Below are 19749 nucleotides of genomic sequence, written 5' to 3'. Positions count from 1 at the left end.
TCACTGTTAGTCCTTGCTTTTCCTCAGCTGTCCTATTTACATGCAACTTTACTGAGATGAACCTTGCCATTAAGAATAAATCTCCTCCTCTCTGTAACTTTTAATCAAAGACACTGAAAGAACCCCTGATGTGTCCTTGAAATTTCTCCGTAATCTCAAAATCCAATACATGGAAAAATGTCTCTAATAATGCTCATTGTCCTTCACAGCTTATCCACATTTATGGATGCAATTATGTCAACTTTTGCACCTAGTCAGTGATTTACTCTCCTGTGCCCACAGAGAAACCTCACTGGACCCTAAATCTTTCTTGAATCTGATACATAAATACATAGTTTAGTGTGTTTGGGAACCATACAAAATTTTCAAAGCAGAGCAATTGTTGGCTAAAAAAAGGACCATAAGGAAGCATAGGACTATAAGCATGAAAATACAGATTTAACTTCATACTGACTGGTTACAATCATTCTACTTTTTACTGACTTCTGTCCCCTACAAAATACAAAGACTAGTCAGTCTTCCATGCACATTTAGGCTTATGTAAATTAGTATGGTAACAGAGGAACAGAGCAGTGCCATTCTCTTCAACTCTCCTTTGGCAGCAACTGCCATCAGTCCAACACCTTCCACAGGCATAGAATTGTCTTCACAATGAGGAAGCTGGACATGACCAAAAGGCATCAAGTAGAAAATTATTAATGCCTTGGATTCTCCAACTTTTGGCCACAGATGCATTTGCTAAGTAATGTCATCCTTTGAGGTAAATGATAGCACTTCTAAAAACAACTAGACTACATATTACTTAATGAAGTCAACTGTTAATAACATGTGAGTAAAACGGTAAATTTCAAGTTATTAATAAATAATAACAGTGGATAACTTAGGATTGGATGTAGATTTTATCTGTTTGGTAGGTAACAAAAAATGTCTACCATTACTGAAGTTCTTGCTCATTTGAATGAATGTTTTTGAAAATAGTAGAACCATGACAAAGTTCAGCTGACAAAAATAAATAAATAAATAAATAAATAAATAACCTGCACGAATCTCCCATAGCAGTGAGCAGGGAACACCACTCGCACCAGAATTTTGCAGGATAGGTAACGTATAGTAGCTACAGGAAAACATGTAACAAGAGATACATGTCATACAGATATGTCATACAGAAAGGGAGAGAGATCGTTGCAGAAAGTGACCATGTGCTGATTCCTCCCAAATGTAAACTAGTTTATGCTAGGCAAAATAAATCTCATGCAGCTTGCAAAAAAAGGGAAGAAGGCTGAATTGAGACTTAGCTAGAAATTTCAAAGAAAAGTGAGAGGTTCATGGACAATTTCATTGGCAAAATCTCTCCATACTTTTAAATCCTGTTAAAAATTCATTTCAAACTTTTGTTGAAGCTGGTCCATGAACAACTAACATAAAGACTCCAAATACAATAACAAAAGCCTTTCCTATTACAAACACTGTAGTTACTTCCTACTCTGTTTCTCAGTCACGGTCGCTGCCTTGGTCTTAGGACAGCCTAAGTTACTATGACTTAAAGACAAAAGAATGCTAAAACTATGCTATGTTTTACATTGGAGGTCAAAAGATTATACCCAAAGAGAAAAAAATGAATTATTGTTATTATTCAAATATTTTAAAATACAATATATAAAAATATAGAATAATATTTCTAATTTTGTTTTAGTTAATCATTTGTTCTGTTGACAATTTACTTTCAAGAAATCATCTTATTTACCATTTGCCAGGGAAACTGTATGAATCATTACTGTTACTAATTCATATGATTTGGCATGCAAATTCAAAAACGATGTGAAAAATTCCTGAAAACAAGTTGAAGATGAAGTTTCAGCCACTAAAGCTACAGAGGTAGTATGGATCCAATAAGAAAACTGATTGTAGTAGAGAGCAAGTTGTCTCTGATCTTGGGAGAATGTTTTTGGACACCTAACAGCTTTTTTATTAGTGTGGCTGATTAAAATGAAAAGCCTTACTACTAAAATGTTCTTTTTGATGAGTTTTTTTGCCATGAACTATAGACCTTGCAGTCCAGTGGGATACAAATCCTTTGATCCTGTGCAGTCACATAAATTCAAAGTCGTAAAACAACATTGAATTTGATTTTATTAGTGTGGCTGATGTTGCCAGAATTGTAATGCAACCTTGTTTTTCTTCTCTTTTCTTCCTTTTCTTTTGGGGAGGGGTGGAGAGGAAAGGAGAGTTTACTGTCAACATTGCTTCACAGTATAAAGAACTGATTTCTTTGGCAGCCAGACTCCAAGATTAAGCCATTATAACAAAGCCTTGTAACGATTTGTAAGAGAGTAATGATACGCATCACATTCTAAGTTTCAATGAATGAAGCAAAAGCAAGTTGAAGCAAAAAGCAGTGTTAGTACAGCACATGGGAAACAGTAAGCAAGGATAAAGTTATACCTCTATAGAAGGATAACAAGTAACAACAAACACTACTTTGCAGTAGGAAATAATTGGCCAAGCAGTGCTATACATTGTTACGAGATTATAAGTTCTAAAATAAAGTAACTCTACATTTTTAGAAATTGAAGCTTTTCATTCATCATGAAGATAATTTTTGTTCAAAAAAATAAATCTATGAATACCTACACTGAGGAGATGGCCACCCTCTCTACCAATGCATAGAGTGCCCACACAGGCAATGAAAACAACTAAAACATTTTGAAGTGTAGCAAGCCATTCAGTTCCTTGCTATGGAGGGAAGTGAATTTTCTGGGGCCTGTCTGACACCAGATCTCAAAATAACAGCAGACATTCAATTTTACTTTATGGAACATAGCCACCTGAAGGAGTAATTCTCTGCACCTAAAATTGTCACATTCCTCAGGTGTTACAGCGAGAGACCTCAATACATCAAAACAAACTGATTGCTTGGTGAAACAGTTCTTCCTCCAACACTTTATATTCCAAAATACACTACCTCATTTTTCTATAGCAAAGGAAATGAAGGCAGAGGTTACCTTCACAGTCAGCTTCACATTCAGAAAGCAAAAGCTTTCATTAGGTTACACTCTTTACCCTCTAGAAAAAAAAAAAAAAAATAAAATCTATTCTTTTCCTCACAACTTCAGGACAGAATGGAATTTTTTATAGTGACAATATAATATGTGCCTCAGTTACAGTGATTAAAGAAAAAAACGCAAACTGCAAATATTGTCAAGGCAAATTATAAAAGGAGATCCTAACAAGTAAGATATATTGCATGTCTTCTATCTTGGTTTAGTCAGGAAGTCCAGTTCTGCTGATACTATTGTACACTTTAGTGGTGAAAATACAATACTGTGTTTAAATAATCACCAATCAGGTAATGTTAAGAAGAAAACCCAACACTGTATTTACGAACAGACTTCTTTTAACACTGTAGAGATGTTTACGCTGCAATTTCTTAGCAGGTAAAGATTCACTTAGCTAACACACAGTTTACGACCTCCAGAGATGCTACTTGGCTAAACAGAAGTAAAACTTCAATTATGGAAATGACCCTGTAACTGTGTAAAAGACATAGCTACTTTACATTGATATTTACTGAATGTTAATTATGCATTAGCACATTATTCTAGACATTCCCTTTATGGGATTCGAAGAAAATACTGCACACACACACAAAATGTGTTAAAAATTATTAAAAAAATAACAACAAACAGCTTTGTTCAATTACATAAAAGGAAAAAATACAAGTGTAGATGCCAGAGCAATCAAAGTTTTCTCTCACTCCATCAGTGTTTCCATGTAAGGCAGCTACACAGAATCCTTCTGTTTGACAGACCCAGAATCTCATTCAGTGAACATGATGGGAGCTATTCCAGACAAGAATAAAAACTGTATTATCAAAAAGCTGTCAGTTTTAAGACTTTTGCTTCATATGTGCTGAAGTTGAAAGATATATAAGGTATATAATGAACGAAATATGGAACTTTGGGAAAAGATATAACAGTATCACAGTAAAGGTATTATAATGCTGACCTGGAAAAGCAGATTCTGTACTTGCCCAAAACGCAAAGTTCATGCAAGATGTATCACAAGCCATTTTAGCCAAAGTGTTTCTGAAGTGGTAATCAATGATACAACTGATTTTTTAAGCAACTATCTTGAGATTCTGGTAGCCAATTTGTAGGTACAAGGCAAGCTAAAAATGAACTGTGATATGAACATAAAAGGAAAACCTAAGCCATTAATTTTCTCTGAAATACCTTGAATCAGAAATCTCAAAATTAGTGGTTGCTTTTACTTTATACTTAAGGCCTTTGTACATAATGAATGAATAATAATAGCATATGCCTATCTGAACCATTTTGTAAAATCTGATTTATATATACGAAACATCCTGACAGATTAAAATCTATGACACTGGAAATCCATAATGAAAGACTCTATATTCAGATAATTCTTTTGCATTGCATTGTCATCAAAAATAAGGTCAGGAGACAGGCTCCTAGCTTTCAATTTGAAAACATCCTTGGCAGCGTGATCCTTCCCTAACCAAGGGTAAATTGTGGCACCCATTAACCAGTGGAACTTAATTTTGCCCCACTGCTACTATATAACATCAGTGGCTTCATCTTCAAAGGCTTTGTGGAATTGACATGTGAAAAATTTGGTCAGCACCATAAGATTCAATAGGTACAATATGCACCAAACTTGCAAAGTCAGAAGTGTTTACTGAATATGAGAAAAAACATTTTCCGAAAGCTTATAAGCTACAATTTCAGATAGATTTTTCCGTTGACCAGAAGAATGTACATCCTTGCCAAAATTGTCCCTGTTCTAAAACCACGAATATTAGAGATTATCAAAGGGAATTTTGCCAGAATTTTTAAAGTACAGAAAATTATGCATTTCATTCAGAGATACGACTTCCAGTTCTTCAACTCGAATAAACATCTGGTGTAATAAATCTTGAAAAGCCACTAAGCTTGACATGTGGGTGCATATTTTCAAAATCAAAATGGTAGGATAATGCTATCAGAAACATGGATACTACTAAATTTCTAGTGGCTTTTATATTGCACGATTACATTTCACTTAATTTCTTTACTGGGCAACTGTTTCCTGTGTTACAGAAGTCTTCCAAATCTGTCAAAATAAAACATCATCATGTTCACAGTAGGCGTTCTACTTTATTCTCCTTAGTGCATAACATACTCACTTAAGGTGATGGGATAAATGAGCTGTCACAAACTATGATAAATGCAGGGGTTTTCATAATGAATTTTCATTTTAGCCCTAATTAAGCAAAGTGTTTCATAATGTGTCCAAATTTGAGCATGAGGGCAGTCTTGCTGGCGTTTTAAAGCTATAAATTATCTTGTTGATCTCTATGCACATTCTAACTACATAATACCATGTTCTGTGGTAAATTGTTTAATAAACAGGGCAGTCCTTGGATTAACATATGAAATTAACAGCATTCTGCAGTTGACATGAAGTCTAAACAAGACAAGTTCTTAAAGTGAAATTGCACTGATGAAAATAATAGGGTGGCAATCTAAGACATGGCAAACAGTAGTGAAAAGGAAAAAAAAAACAACATGAAGAAAGAAAAAAATCCTTCTGGATATTCAAGCTATCTGACAAGAAAATAGTTACAATGTAAGCATATAATTATTGGGAAATGAAGATGAAAAACACCTGTTACATCAAGAATACTGAAAATATAAAGTCAATGGAGAAGAAAAAGAAGAATTTTGCTTAATTTTGCTTATCAGAGCACAGAAGTAGTACTTACAACTTCACCAAGTATGTGATTACAGATTATGATATGGATATAGGCATTACAATCTGCAAGTTTTTTAAGATGTAAATAAGCAGCAACTCAACTGGGGAATATCTTCATTATTCCAGTAATTCTTCATGTTCTACTTTAAAGAAAATCAATAGTGCTGAAAAATATACACGATTCATGAAATTTCTAACTTGCCAAATTTAAAATAGGCTGATTCCTCAATATTTTCATGTGCATTACAATGCACTATGATATATTTAACATATTAGTAATTTAAAACAGTATCCAGAGATAAACAGCATACTTTTTTGTAATAGCACAAATAACTACAAACTAACTTTCTTTCTAGAAAGCAAATTACAGCACTAGCAAAGGCAAGAGGAAGATGAGGAAGGGGAAGTATTGGAAGGAAATTAACTCATACACCATGAAGAATCATTCCAAACTTCCTTTCTGAATGAAGATACAATTGTCAGCATGTGCTTCTAAAGAGACTGAAGAACTTCTACTTTCTGTGATTGTATGCACAGTGTAGGATGTTATTATTTTATTGCTCTTGTGCTTTGCTCTCATTCCCTAGTCTGCTACTCTGCCTTCTCCGTTACTGGCCATGTGAATTTTCATTACAGAGTGATGAACATTGGGATAAAAAACGTGTATCTATTTCAGGAAACATATACTTTGAAGATAATCTTGCTCCCATTGTCTAGGAGTCTTAGGAATACCGAAATGTGTATATTGATATCATTTCATAGACTTTCAGTCTCTTCTTTCTCTTATTTTTTATGTGTTTGGTTTTTTTCTTTGTATTTTCACTGTCACATACTGCAAATGGGCTCCATATTGAACATGGAGAATTCCTTCATGAGGACAATATAGCCAAGAGGAAGATTCATAAAGACACACAATACACGCACAGTGGTGGAACCATTCATTTAGCAGCTAAGCACAGAAGACTGAAACGTTTCAAGTTAAGCAAGAGTAGTATCAATAATTAACCACAAGCTGGGAGAACTTCATCAGGAACAACACACGGAAATGCTGAAAAGCCTGAACAGCTCATTAGGAAAGACTTACTAATAAACCCTGGCTGACCTTGGCTGCTCTTTTGGACTGCAGCTCAGCTTCACCAGACAGAGGCATACATGATATATGGATTTTCTTCTATTTGTACATGCTGGGACATGAAAATCCAGCGAAGAACACACAAAGCAGCTAGCCACATTACATATGCATTTAATCTTGTAAAAGTTAAAAACATTAATCTTAGCATCCTGAAGCAAAACTGTGTTACCAAAAGTCAGCATATTATCCACTACTTCAATGTGGTTTTGCTAAGAACTCTGGCATATCAGAGCTCTCAACACTATTCTTTACTGGCCCACACAGTTTAATAGCAGATTTGAAAAATTGTGAAATACCTATCCTATGAAAGATTTCACATATGCACACACAAAACTGAAGGGTGATGGGAGGGGGAAGAATTTTTAAAAATTTCTTAAAGATGCCTACCTATGAGCATACAGGTCAGAATTTTTTCAGTTGAATCCGTTCGAAAAAATCACTTTTCTGTTATAGACTATTCTTAGAACGAGAAGATTTAGACAAAATACAAGATTTTAAAATGTTTTGATTTGGTGTTAAAGCATCTAATTTCTGCTGTTGCTTCTGAAGCTGTAATTTCACTTTCATATGCAAGTAAAAAGCATTTCAAATTGTCAAAATAAAAGTAAAATTACCCAATTCCATAAAAGTTTTTTTGATAAGGTTTCTGGCATGCAGCAACTTTCAACACTATTCATCATTACCTCTCACAACTTAATTACAAATTTCAAAATATATCAGGGAGAAGTAGCACCTTTTGTTATACTCAAAATACAATTAAAGAGCAATAGAGACATTCACAAAAGGAATTTCCCTCACTGACCATGAGGGAAAACGAATGAGAAAGTGAAAAGACAAATGGTCAGGAAAGGAATTGTGAAGCATAACAGATTTAAAAATAAATTTATAAAAAGAATGAAGATGTCATCACATAGGGAAAGCTTTATTTCTTCATTCAGTAACTAAGAAAATGCTTCTATACCTTCATGATCTCAGAATCAAATAAAAATCACTTTGAAAGTATCACACAATTTTGATTGGTGTCGTGACTTTCCCTTTCATATGTCTTTTTCTGTGAAACTTTAAGGCTCTAGTCTTTAGACTGAGCTTGTGATACAAAATTGTTTTCAAAGTTAAGCAAGTTCTTTTGTGAAAAGGAAACTACTTTCTACTCAGTTCTACGTTTCAGCTCTTGAATCCTTTGTGAAAATTGCTTAGGAGATCACAAAGGTTGCTATGAAAAACCCATGATACACTCTTCTCTAAATGAGGCCAGCCCATTATTTCATAATGTCAAGGGCAGCTACACACCAACTGCATTACTGTTGACTATTTCCTAAATATCAATAATACAATAGTTACTGTATTAGTGGCAACTATAGGCATTTCTTTCTAAAATTTGCAGCTGGATACTTTGAGACTTCTATTATTTTAGAACATTATATATTATTATCACAGAATATTTTAGAATTATTATTATTTTAGAATAATGTTATATAATACATAATACAATTGTATAATAATTTTATATACTTACATTAAAATTATATAATTATATTTTACAGATGATCTATGGTTTCTATATTATTTATCAAATAGCTAATATTATTTAGATCATTGTATATGTATCATATATCATTACATATCTCATATAATCACGATATACATAATTATATATTCTTTTATGTTATTTTATAAAAATATTTTATTATTATAAAAAGCTGTGATTTATGGCTAAAGACACTAGCATTCTGGGTTGGGAAAGATGCAAAAGATGTAGTGAGTTGGTGGAAGCACAATAAAGTGTATCAGAGAGAAGATCCATGCACAGAGTATAGTTAGAGAAAAACTTAAAGACTTTGACTCCATCATCCAAAAGCAGTATTGCACTTCAGTGTAACTGAAGAGGAGAGGATTTTGGTACCTTTGTTCTAAAGGAGAAATGAGGGAAAAGTAATAACTTCTTTTCACACATTTTATCAAATGAGCTTACAGAAAAAAATAAAAGTATACTGTGCCCTTGTGTTGGATTACTGATTAAGTACTACAATTAAATTATTGCATTCACATTATTTCCTTCATTTTGTGATTCAGCAGTCCTGTTACAACATTTTGATTTAATATTAAGTCATTTTCATCTAGCTGGTTATTAGATACTGTAGACTTGGTTCTAGAGGGAAAAACAGTCTGACTTTTCTGAAGCACCTCTCCTGTGAAGAGGGGCTGAGAGAGTTAAGGTTGTTCAGCCTGGAGAAGAGAAGATGATGGGGAGACCTTATAGCAGTGGCTTCCCAGGGCCTAAAGGGGTCCTGCAGGAAAGCTGGGGAGGGACTCCTTGTGAGGGGGTGAAGTGACAGGACAAGGGGGAATGGATTTAAATTAAAAGAGGGTAGATTTAGATTAGATATTTGGAAGAAATTCCTTTCTCAGAGGGTGCTGAGGCCCTGGAGCAGGTTGCCCAGAGAAGCTGTGGATGGCCCATCACTGGAAGCGTCCAGGGCCAGGCTGGATGGGGCTTGGAGCAACCTGGCCTGGTGGGAGGTGTCCTGCACATGGCAGGGGGGTGGAACTGGGTGGTCCTTAAGGGTCCTTCCAACCCAAACCATTCTGTGATTCTACAGTCCTATGACGATGGTGACAGCTGCTATTTATGTACTGAACAACTGAACTTTTCCTTCTGCCAGGTGCGCTGCAATCCCCGCTCCAGAGGAAGCCGGCGGCGGGCGGGAAGGAAGGCGGGGCCTCCCCGCGGGCTGCTGCGGAAGGGCTCGGCCGCCATCTCGCGGCGGCGGCAGGAAAGGCCTTTCCGCGGGAGGGAACGGAAGGGGACAGTCTTAAAAGCACATCATTTCGGTTCTGGAAACAAGAGTGGTAAAAAATCATGGAATGCCTTGAACACATCAGCTAGTAAATGTAGCTGAAATCAAATGGGTGAAAATTAAGTATTTACCTCTACTATATTGCCCTTTCTACAGATCACCTTCATGTGGACGTTTCGATTGAATTACGTACGTTAACAAGCCTGTTCAGAGATGTTATGCACTATTATGGCACAGATTTGTCAGTAATCCAATTGGTGTAATAAATATTTTGTAATCTTAATTTAATTAATATGCACATTACATGACTAGAATTGATTTCAAGTGACACCGAAAAAAAGAAAAAAGCTTCATGTCACTATCAAAACAAAGAGAGCACCATCAAATAACCACAGTATGTCATTCCCCCTTCCTTTCTAGCAATTGTTTTACATCCTTCACGACTGCTACATTCACTGCAACTTCAACTGCCTAGAGCATCGACACCAACCCTTCCAAACTGGCGGTATGGGTAAAGTTCTAATTCCAATGAAGTTTACAGGTTATGACCATAGCAATAACAAATCTTAAACAATAAGAATCCATTCTGAATTGCTTTCACGTACTCAAGGAAAAATATAACTTACAAAAGAAAAAAAAAAAGATTAGGTTACATACCCTTCAGGACAGAAGTATAAGACACTTCATAATTGCTGAAGAGTAAACAGACCTCTCACTAACAAGCCATGATACATATAAATTTAATGGGATGGATTATGCATAACTTTTTTTTTCTCTGACGTAGCTGAGGACTAACTGTTCTAGGCAAGGAATGTCTACAATAACCTTAGTTGCTCAAAATCCAGACCATTCCAATTGAATGGTGCCCCCCCCAGCTTAATCAACTCGGCAGTGAAGATCTTCTTAAAAAACACATGCCTCTTTGAGCTTATCTACCACCTCTACAATGCTTTGCTGTGGCCCTGTAATCGTACTCTTTGTAGTTCCCCTACACAGTCAGGATTTCGTTGTTTGCTTTTACCTTCAGAGGGCGGTTTAATAATTTCTTGAGAATCTTCCCCCACACATACCTTCAAGTGCTCCTTAAGGTTTTTCTAAGCATTTTAGGAGTAAGAAAGAATAAGAGTCTCACTCCTCATCTTTAATACAGAAAGTATAATGAACAACTTTCTTCATAAATACACAATACAGGATTTGGATCAGATTGCAAAAGAGCTGGTTCAGAGAAATTTCTGACCGTAGGTTTCTTCAGTGCATAATACAAAATCACATTTAACTCAAACACTTCCAATAGTCAGGATATCTACCACCATATTTTTCTGTTACATCTTTAAAGTATAAAATGCAACAAGGTATTACACTAAATCATGACACAATATGACTTCTCTATGTGGTCTCATATGAAGTTTTATAATGTGAAGTTCTACAAATACAGTAGTGTATAGCAATTCATATTTTTTTAATCTTAAAAAAGGTATTTTCACCTTTCTTCAAATAATGAAAAGACACTAGAAAGCATATACAGACAATGTCTGACCTTTTTTAATGCACTCTACTTTTACCAGTGCAAATGCTGGTAACATAAAGAATGAACAAGTATCATGTCCCTTTCCTGTTTTTAAGTATTACAGACTGAAGCAACTTCAGGGAAATGCAATAATTTTTAAATGAATTACAAAATCCAGGAAAAATTCCTATGAAATAAAATACAAAATAATAAAGGATAATAACAGAGGTGCAGAGAAAAAATGTTTTTTAGAATGTTTGAACATCACACAAGAAAGAACCTCTCAAAGTGGATGGGCTGTAAATAAAAGGAAAAAAGGGAAAAAAAAAAAAACAACACAAATGAAGATAATACCCCCTTCCATTTAGAAAACTACTAAAACTTAAAAGCAGAACTATTTATGATTTACCAAAGCAACATGACCATGTAAGCAGCATCTGACTGTCAGATTTCACTCACTATAAAAAATAACATGTTGCAGTAAGAGTTGACATTCTCTTCGCAGACTGAATAACTAGGTGTTGAACTTCCTGTGACATAGGACATATCAAAAATATAGGAATTCAGTATCTCCACTGTAAGTGTTTTTCAGATTATTAGTGTGTCACTATAGAGAGATTTTCATATTGCATTTTTTATGTTCCAGAGAATTAAAGAGCTCTGAACAATTGTATACACAAAAAGGATGCATCTACAAAGGGCCACATTCTAGTACAAGGAATTTGTTGTCAAGGACATACAGAGAAAAAACTGGAACACTGTTCAGATGGCACAGCATTCAGAAGTCACAAAAGCATGTGATATTGTAATTTATTCATTGGTACTGTATATCTTAACCTGACTGCAGACTCTGTTTCAGGAAAACCTTAAAATACTAACTGCTGGAAATGGCATACTTGGGTAGCATTTCTCAGCAGTTTAGTCACCATGCATCTTTTATGAACCTGACACCTTATACCAGGCTGGGCTGAGGTCCAAAAATCAAGCACACTGCTAAGGAAGGGGCATGGAGGCAGTGGTAGTAGAAACAATGAGTAAGAGACAATGAAGGCACTCAGATTTGCCAATGAAAAACAAATCAAATACAAAACCACTGTACAGGAAGAAGGCATTATTACAGCCTGCATTTTATCTGTTTTCTTAGCACCCACTGCTGGACACTACTGGAAACAGAGTATTTGCTTCAACCGGCCTTTGATACAGGAAGTTGCTATTGTCATTCAATATTGTAAAATGAAAAATTACACTATATCTCAGAAATCATTAATCTTATAAACAGAACTTTGTGTAGGGTCTCTTGTGACTTTTTAGTAACTCCTAAATTGAATTCAAAAGGCCCTGTTTGAATTACATCTTGTGTAAACTTATTATTTTTCTGCATCAATTATTTTTCTGATCATTGCGATATAGATCTTACACATCACTATCATAACCTAAAAGGCTTACAAAACAGTTCTATAGCCTTTTCTGGTTTGGAACTAAATAGTCTGAGATAAAACAGTGTCAAGCATCAAAATAATCACCAAACAAATGTATAAAATCTAAGCAAACAATCTGTCGGAAATTGCCACTATATCACTCTTCCACTTCATGAACAGCAAACATTTGCATTTTAGCTCACTTCAAATTCTATTTTTATATATATATATATATAATGGTGAGATTTTATGGTGTACTCATTGTTGAAAGTTACTTCACAATTCCACCTGCCTGGAAATGACCCATTCACAATTTCCTTGCTACTAAACAAGATAACACAGAACTGCAGCTAAACAGCACGACATGAGAAAAACTCAAATAATCCAGGTAAAATCCAGGTAAAAAATAATAATCTGATTTGAAAGAGCATATTTTTATCATTCAAAGTTATGAGCAGCAAACAAATGAATCTATTTCTCCTGCAGGTTCTTGCAGATGTATTCTTATGGAAAACAAAATGTGCAACACCAATGCTATTTTAATGAAAGGTGAAATTCGGAACATTGTGTTACAACTAAAATATCTGAATTTCATGAATGGTGAAAAAAAGAGAAAACACTCCAGTAATTAGGTCATGGCAAGCTTCAGTCCTCCTGGACTGCTACGAGTACCTGCCTCCTCCACCACTATTTCCAGGGTTGCTGGAAATGTGCAAACACAGATTTGTTTCTCACCAAGCCCATGTATTCTTTGAAATAACCTCTCAAAAAGAATAAACCTCCTTTCCATCTTCTTGTGTGGGAGAGTTACACTATTCTTTGTAACAGTTATTTTAAATGTTTATTGTACATTATTGTTATATTTACTTCAGTGCCAGCTTGCATTTCCCCGTGCTAAATTTCAACGGATGCTTAATAGGAAAGTGCACTTCACTCCTGCAGAACACTGAGCTCACTGCACAGACCAGAGACTCCTCGCCTGTCCTTTCCATGCCACCAGCTGCTACCATCGTTCCACCCTGCCTACTCAAAGAACTCAGCCTTCTCAGTTTAATAGGTTTTATGCTATTATGTCCTGGCCTTTGTGCAGACATAAATAAACATTCTGTAATACAAACACTCTACTCATACTAATCTGATGATTACTATATGTGGTCTGCTTAATGAGAAGTATATTTCGGTGAGAAAGAGTGAGTAGTTAAATGTCAGTGCTCTAATATGATAAGCAAATGTAAAAGTACTGCGCCGCTAAGATAGAGGGAAGAATGTCTTCCATGCTAAGTGAGTACAACAAACAAAACTATGAAAGCGAAATATGAAAAACTGATTTTTGCCATCCTATGTGAGCACATGTATGGATTTTAACTAAACTAATTTTAACTGAATTGACAGTCAACTGAATATAACTTTTACAAAGAAAGAATTTTTTATTATTTGAAGGTAAGTATATGTTGCACTATTTTAATCTGTAAATCGCAGTCAGGGAAAGGAAAAAAAATATTACAGAAGTATACCTTTAATGTTTCAATTTCCTCTTTGTGTTCCCTCTTTAAATGCAAAATGGCAGCTTGGTACTCTGTAAAGATAAAAAAGTACATTCCATTAGAGTCAGAAACCAACATGACATCTTAAGCATAGTGTATTTCATACTACACCATGAGGTCCAGAATGCAGATGCAGGCTCTCAAATAAAATACCTTCTGCAAATGGTGATGGAAAATTAAATGCAATGTTGTAATTAGCGTTTTCGTTCTGAGACCACATGACAAGATCTTCAGTGGTCTTACTGAGAACAGAGGATAAAGCAAAGAGGTATTCCATGCTGAGAGGGAAAGATGGGGTGGAGATATTTCAGACTGGAACAACAAGAAGAAACAGAAGGGTTAGCTTTGCAGATAAAAGTAGAGCCGATAGGATATATTATGACATATACATGCATTCACACACACATACATTCTAAAAAAGCATATATTAAATTAAATGATTTCAACTGAACTGTAAATATACAATCACTAAACACATGCAAATTGGATACAGGACTAATCACAAATTCAAACAAAGACCTGAAAAAGTACCCAACAGTAAGAGATGCAAAAAATTCTTAAGTTTGTCATTTGAAGCTTAATTAGAGATTAAGTAACGTCCGAGGGAAAATACACTATATACTACATAACTCTTTTTAATTTGGAGAGGCTATAACAAACCCCAGAGAATGAAAGTTAAAGCCAGGGAAATTTATGTCAGCAATGAAAAATTGAAAATGTTGAGCATTGATTATATAGTTTTAGTGGTGGCTGTAATGTCGATTTACCAAACGAACCTCCAGAACCTGTATCTCATGCTATGGTGTCCCTCACTCCATACTGTGGCTACATTCGACCAAAGAAGAAAGAGAAGAATTTTCATTACAGTTGTGTAATGATTTAAGAAAAGCCTGTCTCCTGTGAGACACTGGCCCAGATGCTTTAGCCCTCCTAAACAAGCAACTGGAGTTCATTCTATTAAGACTCCACTTCCATCTGCTTCCAAATCAAAATTTATCTGATGGTTCATTTCCAGTTCCCTGGCTGGCTTCTGCTTCCTGAACAAAAAAAAAAAAAAAAAAGGAATCAGATCCTAATTTAAACAAGGACTCAAAATAGTCCAAGGAGTTTAAATTTTACTGAAAATGTTCTCCAATGCTATCTCCCTGGAACATAAGAACCAGTAAAACAGCATTAGATCAGCAAAATATGGACCAAAGCACCAGATCAGTAAAATATTTCAGTGGTTAGGTGGTTTTATTATTTTTCTTTTGAGAATACATGAGCAAAAAAGAAAAGAAAACATAGCCTAGTCATCACCCTGAAGTCTGTATGATGAGGAACCTTTTAATTTGAAACTTTTTTTTCCAAATATTTTGACAGGCAGGTGAAGCTATATCCAAGCAACTGAATTGATAAACAAAACTGAAGGAAGTGTTTGATATTTTTCAAGATGCAAAATAAAAAACATAAATACTATAACTAGTCAGAATCACTCATCTGAACACCTCCATCCTCTCTTACGAGGTTCTCCTTAGAGCTTCCCAGCATGGAAAAACTGCCTAACTGCTCTCTTTGAATTGTAAGTGGTTAGATCTACACACTTTTAGATTTTCTTCCTTTAACTCTTTATTGATATGCTTTTTGGACACAAACTCTGCTTATCCATTCACCTAAATTACACTTAAAGAAACAGCTGCCTCAGGTCCCCAGAACAATCAGTGACCCTTCTGGCACCTCAGTTATTCAAGCGCTCAGTTTGCAGGGCATGAACTTTACGAACATTGTGACTTGAAGTTTAGCTCTTTAAGGTCACATGATAGTCAGAGCAAACAACAGGCTTTCAAAATGCTTCTAACAATCTTAACAAAAGATCTACTGTCTCTCTGGGACTGCCCAGTGCTCAACATTCTTTAGGATTTGGGTACGAACTTGTGCCGGCATAGACCTCTACTGCACCTAAAGCAGATTTTTCACTACGTCTACCCATTCCTAACTCTCTGTTGCCTCTTCTCTTACGTTGCCATGAATGTTTGTGAAACCACAAAATGATGGAAGAACCCCGGCAGATTAAACCTAAGACAGCACGAAAACAGTTAAAGAATTTTTAAAAAATGAGTTGTGTTATTTTTTGTGATAGACATTTTGCAAGATACCATCATTTTAAGTTATTTACGTTCCAAAGTCCCAAAGGCATGTGCTTTTCATTACTCCTTCTAGCTGAAAGTTCCAAAATAAATTCTTGAGATTGCTTTGTTTAAACTTTGTTATAGAGTAGAATAGAAAGTAGAGATTCTTTTACAGTTTGCTTATTCCAAATAAAAGTATGCTTAGCAACTACTAGATTATAAGAACTAATAAACCTAATTCATTACTTAAAATACTGTTACTACATAAAAGCAAGTGTATCATGCATTGATATACTGTAACATATTTAAAACATTGTCTACTATGCAGTAAGCAGGCATTCTACAGCATAAGCTTCTTTTGTTTCTTTCTACCATTGTAGTTTCTCCTAGTTAAATAACAAAAAGAAATACCCATTGGATAAAAACCAACAGCCAATGAAATACTGTTTTTATGGATTGTTCTTGGAGCCAGCTGAGATACAATGCTGCAACAAGACCTCCCACTACATGGTGCTACAATACCTTAATGACGTTCAGACTGACATGGAAATAAAGCTAATCATCATAGAAGCACAAAGTTACAGAATGGTTGAAGGCTGGAAGAGACCTCTGGAGGTCATCTGGTCCAGACTCCTTGTTCAAGCAAGCACACCTACAGCCAGTTTCACACAACCATGTCCAGATGACTTTTGAGTATCTCCAAGCACAAAGACTCCACAACTACTCTGGGCAACCTGTGCCAGTGCTCAGTCATCCACACAGTGAAAAAGTGTTTCCTGATGTTCAGACAGAACCTCCTGTGTTTCATTTGGTGCCCATTGCCTCCTGTCCTGTCACCCAGCACCACTGAAGAGAGCCTGGCTCCATCTCCCCTTACAGACCCAAGCTGATCTGGTGTCAAGGTGTGGTTCTTTACTGCATTCCATTTCAGCACATCCCCTGGTTTACGTAATCTCAAGATTTTTATATTTTCTGAGGTTTTAAAGTCTTTCATTATCCTGGATAACAGAAGACTGATGGTGGAAACATCCTGTTGTGCTTGCCTGGTCTACAAACAGCCTGCCAGGAAGAAAGTGGCTGTAAGGCATAAGTAAGTTAGCCATCCCCAATTCAAACAGTACTCTGAAGGACTTTTTAAACAAACAAATCGGATACAAATCAGATGGGAAATGCTCTTACCCTGACAAGTGACCACAAGCAAATTAGGATTTAATTACTGAGAAAACAATGAAAAATGTGAATGTTAGTCATTTACATAAGGCAAACAAGCAAGAAGTAAATAATCTCACTGTACAAATTCAGTTCCAACCAGCTCTAACAATTTTAATTTACTGCTTCTAGTACACTTTTTTCTCTGTTTTGAGAGGAGACCATCCCAGGAAAAATATTATAAAAGTTGGAGGGTTTTTGACTTACTTGGGCATTCTCTTTACTTATGCAACTTGGTGCTTCCTTCACTCAATAATTATAACCCACTGCTGCTAAAGCAAACCATCATAAGACTAGCTGTTTTTTTCCTAAGATACTGAGATAAAGCAGACATACACGTGGCATAGATATAGATTTTTTTTACCTCTTCTGGTAGTTAGAAAACTATTTTATGTGTACCAGGATATTGAAAAATGTTCAATAAAATACTTGCTTTAAAGTAACATAAATGTTGGCAAAGTACACAGGAAGCTGGACAGAGGCCTTGGTGAAAACTAAAGATATGGAGTGATTTTAACTTAGTTAATGAAAAAGCACAGCAGTGTGGGGTTTCCATTTTGTATGTGCATTGTTGGAAAAATAAACTGGTTAGTAATTGTAAAAACAGAAATCTCCTTAGAGTGAAACTTAAATTTCCATTAGATCCCATGGTTTGCCATTGGAGGTAGATAGGGCAGGTATATAAAGCAGTCTTGCTAATCATAGAGATTTATCATCAGATATACTAAAACCTTACTTGGACTTCATTATCATCAGAATTATAATGATAACAAAACGAACATTCCCTCCCTCCCCACTACTGTTTTTTCTGTACTTTCATCCTTTACATTCACACTTTTTGCATCTACAGTTTGCCATATGTATTTTAAATCCATTAGGCAACATACACCAACGTTAATCATGCAGGTCCTCTTTGCACATAGAAGCAGGACAAGTAGATACCTCTGGCCTAGGTCAAATCACTTTTCCAAGTTCTGAAATCTATCCAGATCATTTTCAGGGAAATAGTTAGCACCTAGTGAAAGTACCTGAGATTTACCCAATCAAGTAGATTTCACAGCAGAGATTCACTGAGTCATAGTAGAGAAAAAATAGCTGTGTAAGTAAAAGATTGTTTCTAATTTGGAGAGATAAACTTGTTGTAGAACATTAAAACAGTAAAATGAGTTGGATTTCTTATAGGAAACTAATTTGGTTTCCAGGAGACACTACAAAGCAGAAGGAAATAAAAGTCAGTGAATTAAGTGAACACATCTTATTTTGTCTGGGATTACTCATATTATATATTTCTAATCTATGAAGGTTTGGGAACACATTGCAAAGTCTATTTTGTTCCTATTTCTACAAGTCCCTACAGAGATAAACAGAACTGCCAAGCGTAGAGTGGCAGGACTGTGAGGAAGGGCAAAACTGTGAGGAAGCTAGCACTACATGTACAGCAGAAGACCAGTTAGACTGGGGAGTTAGCTCTCTCGTTGCTTGAAAACGCTTTAGTTACAAAACTCAAACCAGAAACCAGACAGTGAAAACACCTTGGGCCTCAGAAACTTTAAAACACACAGGTCTAAACTTCTGAAGCCAAACACAAAAGCTTAGCTGAGTCTTACCAAAATAAAAATCTAAAAATATAGAACATATTACATATTCCAGCTCACATTACTTTGTGAGGAAATTCCTCACTGAAGTAATACATAAGATGACTAGTCATATGTATCCCATATGTATCCCAGTTGTCACTCTGTCATAAAAATCATTCAGCTTCATAATGAACAAAATTATATCCGCATTGAACCATGCCAAAAGTCTATTTTGCCTAGTATCCTGTCTCTGACAGTAGCCAAAATGCAGGTGATGTAAAAAAAAAAGAACAGGCAAAAAGGTAGCTGTACTTTTCTCCCACGCTCTTCCAGCAACATGATTTGCAATTAAGAACTTTTTAAACCACAGATGTTGTTTTCATATTTAACAGTTTGCAAGTGGATTCCTCTCATGAATGTGCATTGCTGATTTTAAAACTCCTGGAAGCAGACAACATCCTGCAGCAAAGAATTAATCACACGTTAGGTAAAGACCCTTTTGTTTATTTGGAATCTGCACCTGTTAGTCTCATTTGATGTCTGCAATATGTGCACTAGAAGACAAACGTTCACTATTTACCCATTTGCTATTTGTTACAATTTTAGAGATCTCCATCATAAACCCATTGATTATTTCTTTTTCAGTTGACAGCATACTAGTCTATATAGTCTTTTTTCATAAAGAGCACATTCCGTAAT

General features: G+C 35.5%; 1 protein-coding gene across 1 annotated transcript in view; it reads right to left on the bottom strand.

The window, feature by feature from the left end:
• FMN1 (formin 1) overlaps window positions 1–19749 on the bottom strand; it is a 194501-nt gene that overhangs the window by 105473 nt on the left and 69279 nt on the right. Inside the window, 1 exon segment of the mRNA XM_040558445.1 lies at window positions 14127–14188. Within this exon segment, the coding sequence (XP_040414379.1) occupies window positions 14127–14188 (62 nt within the window).

The sequence above is a fragment of the Cygnus olor genome, chromosome 5, assembly GCF_009769625.2.
Source record: "Cygnus olor isolate bCygOlo1 chromosome 5, bCygOlo1.pri.v2, whole genome shotgun sequence".
NCBI lineage: Eukaryota > Metazoa > Chordata > Aves > Anseriformes > Anatidae > Cygnus > Cygnus olor.
Note: the sequence above shows the minus strand (reverse complement) of the source record. Positions and strands in the feature narration are given on the sequence as shown.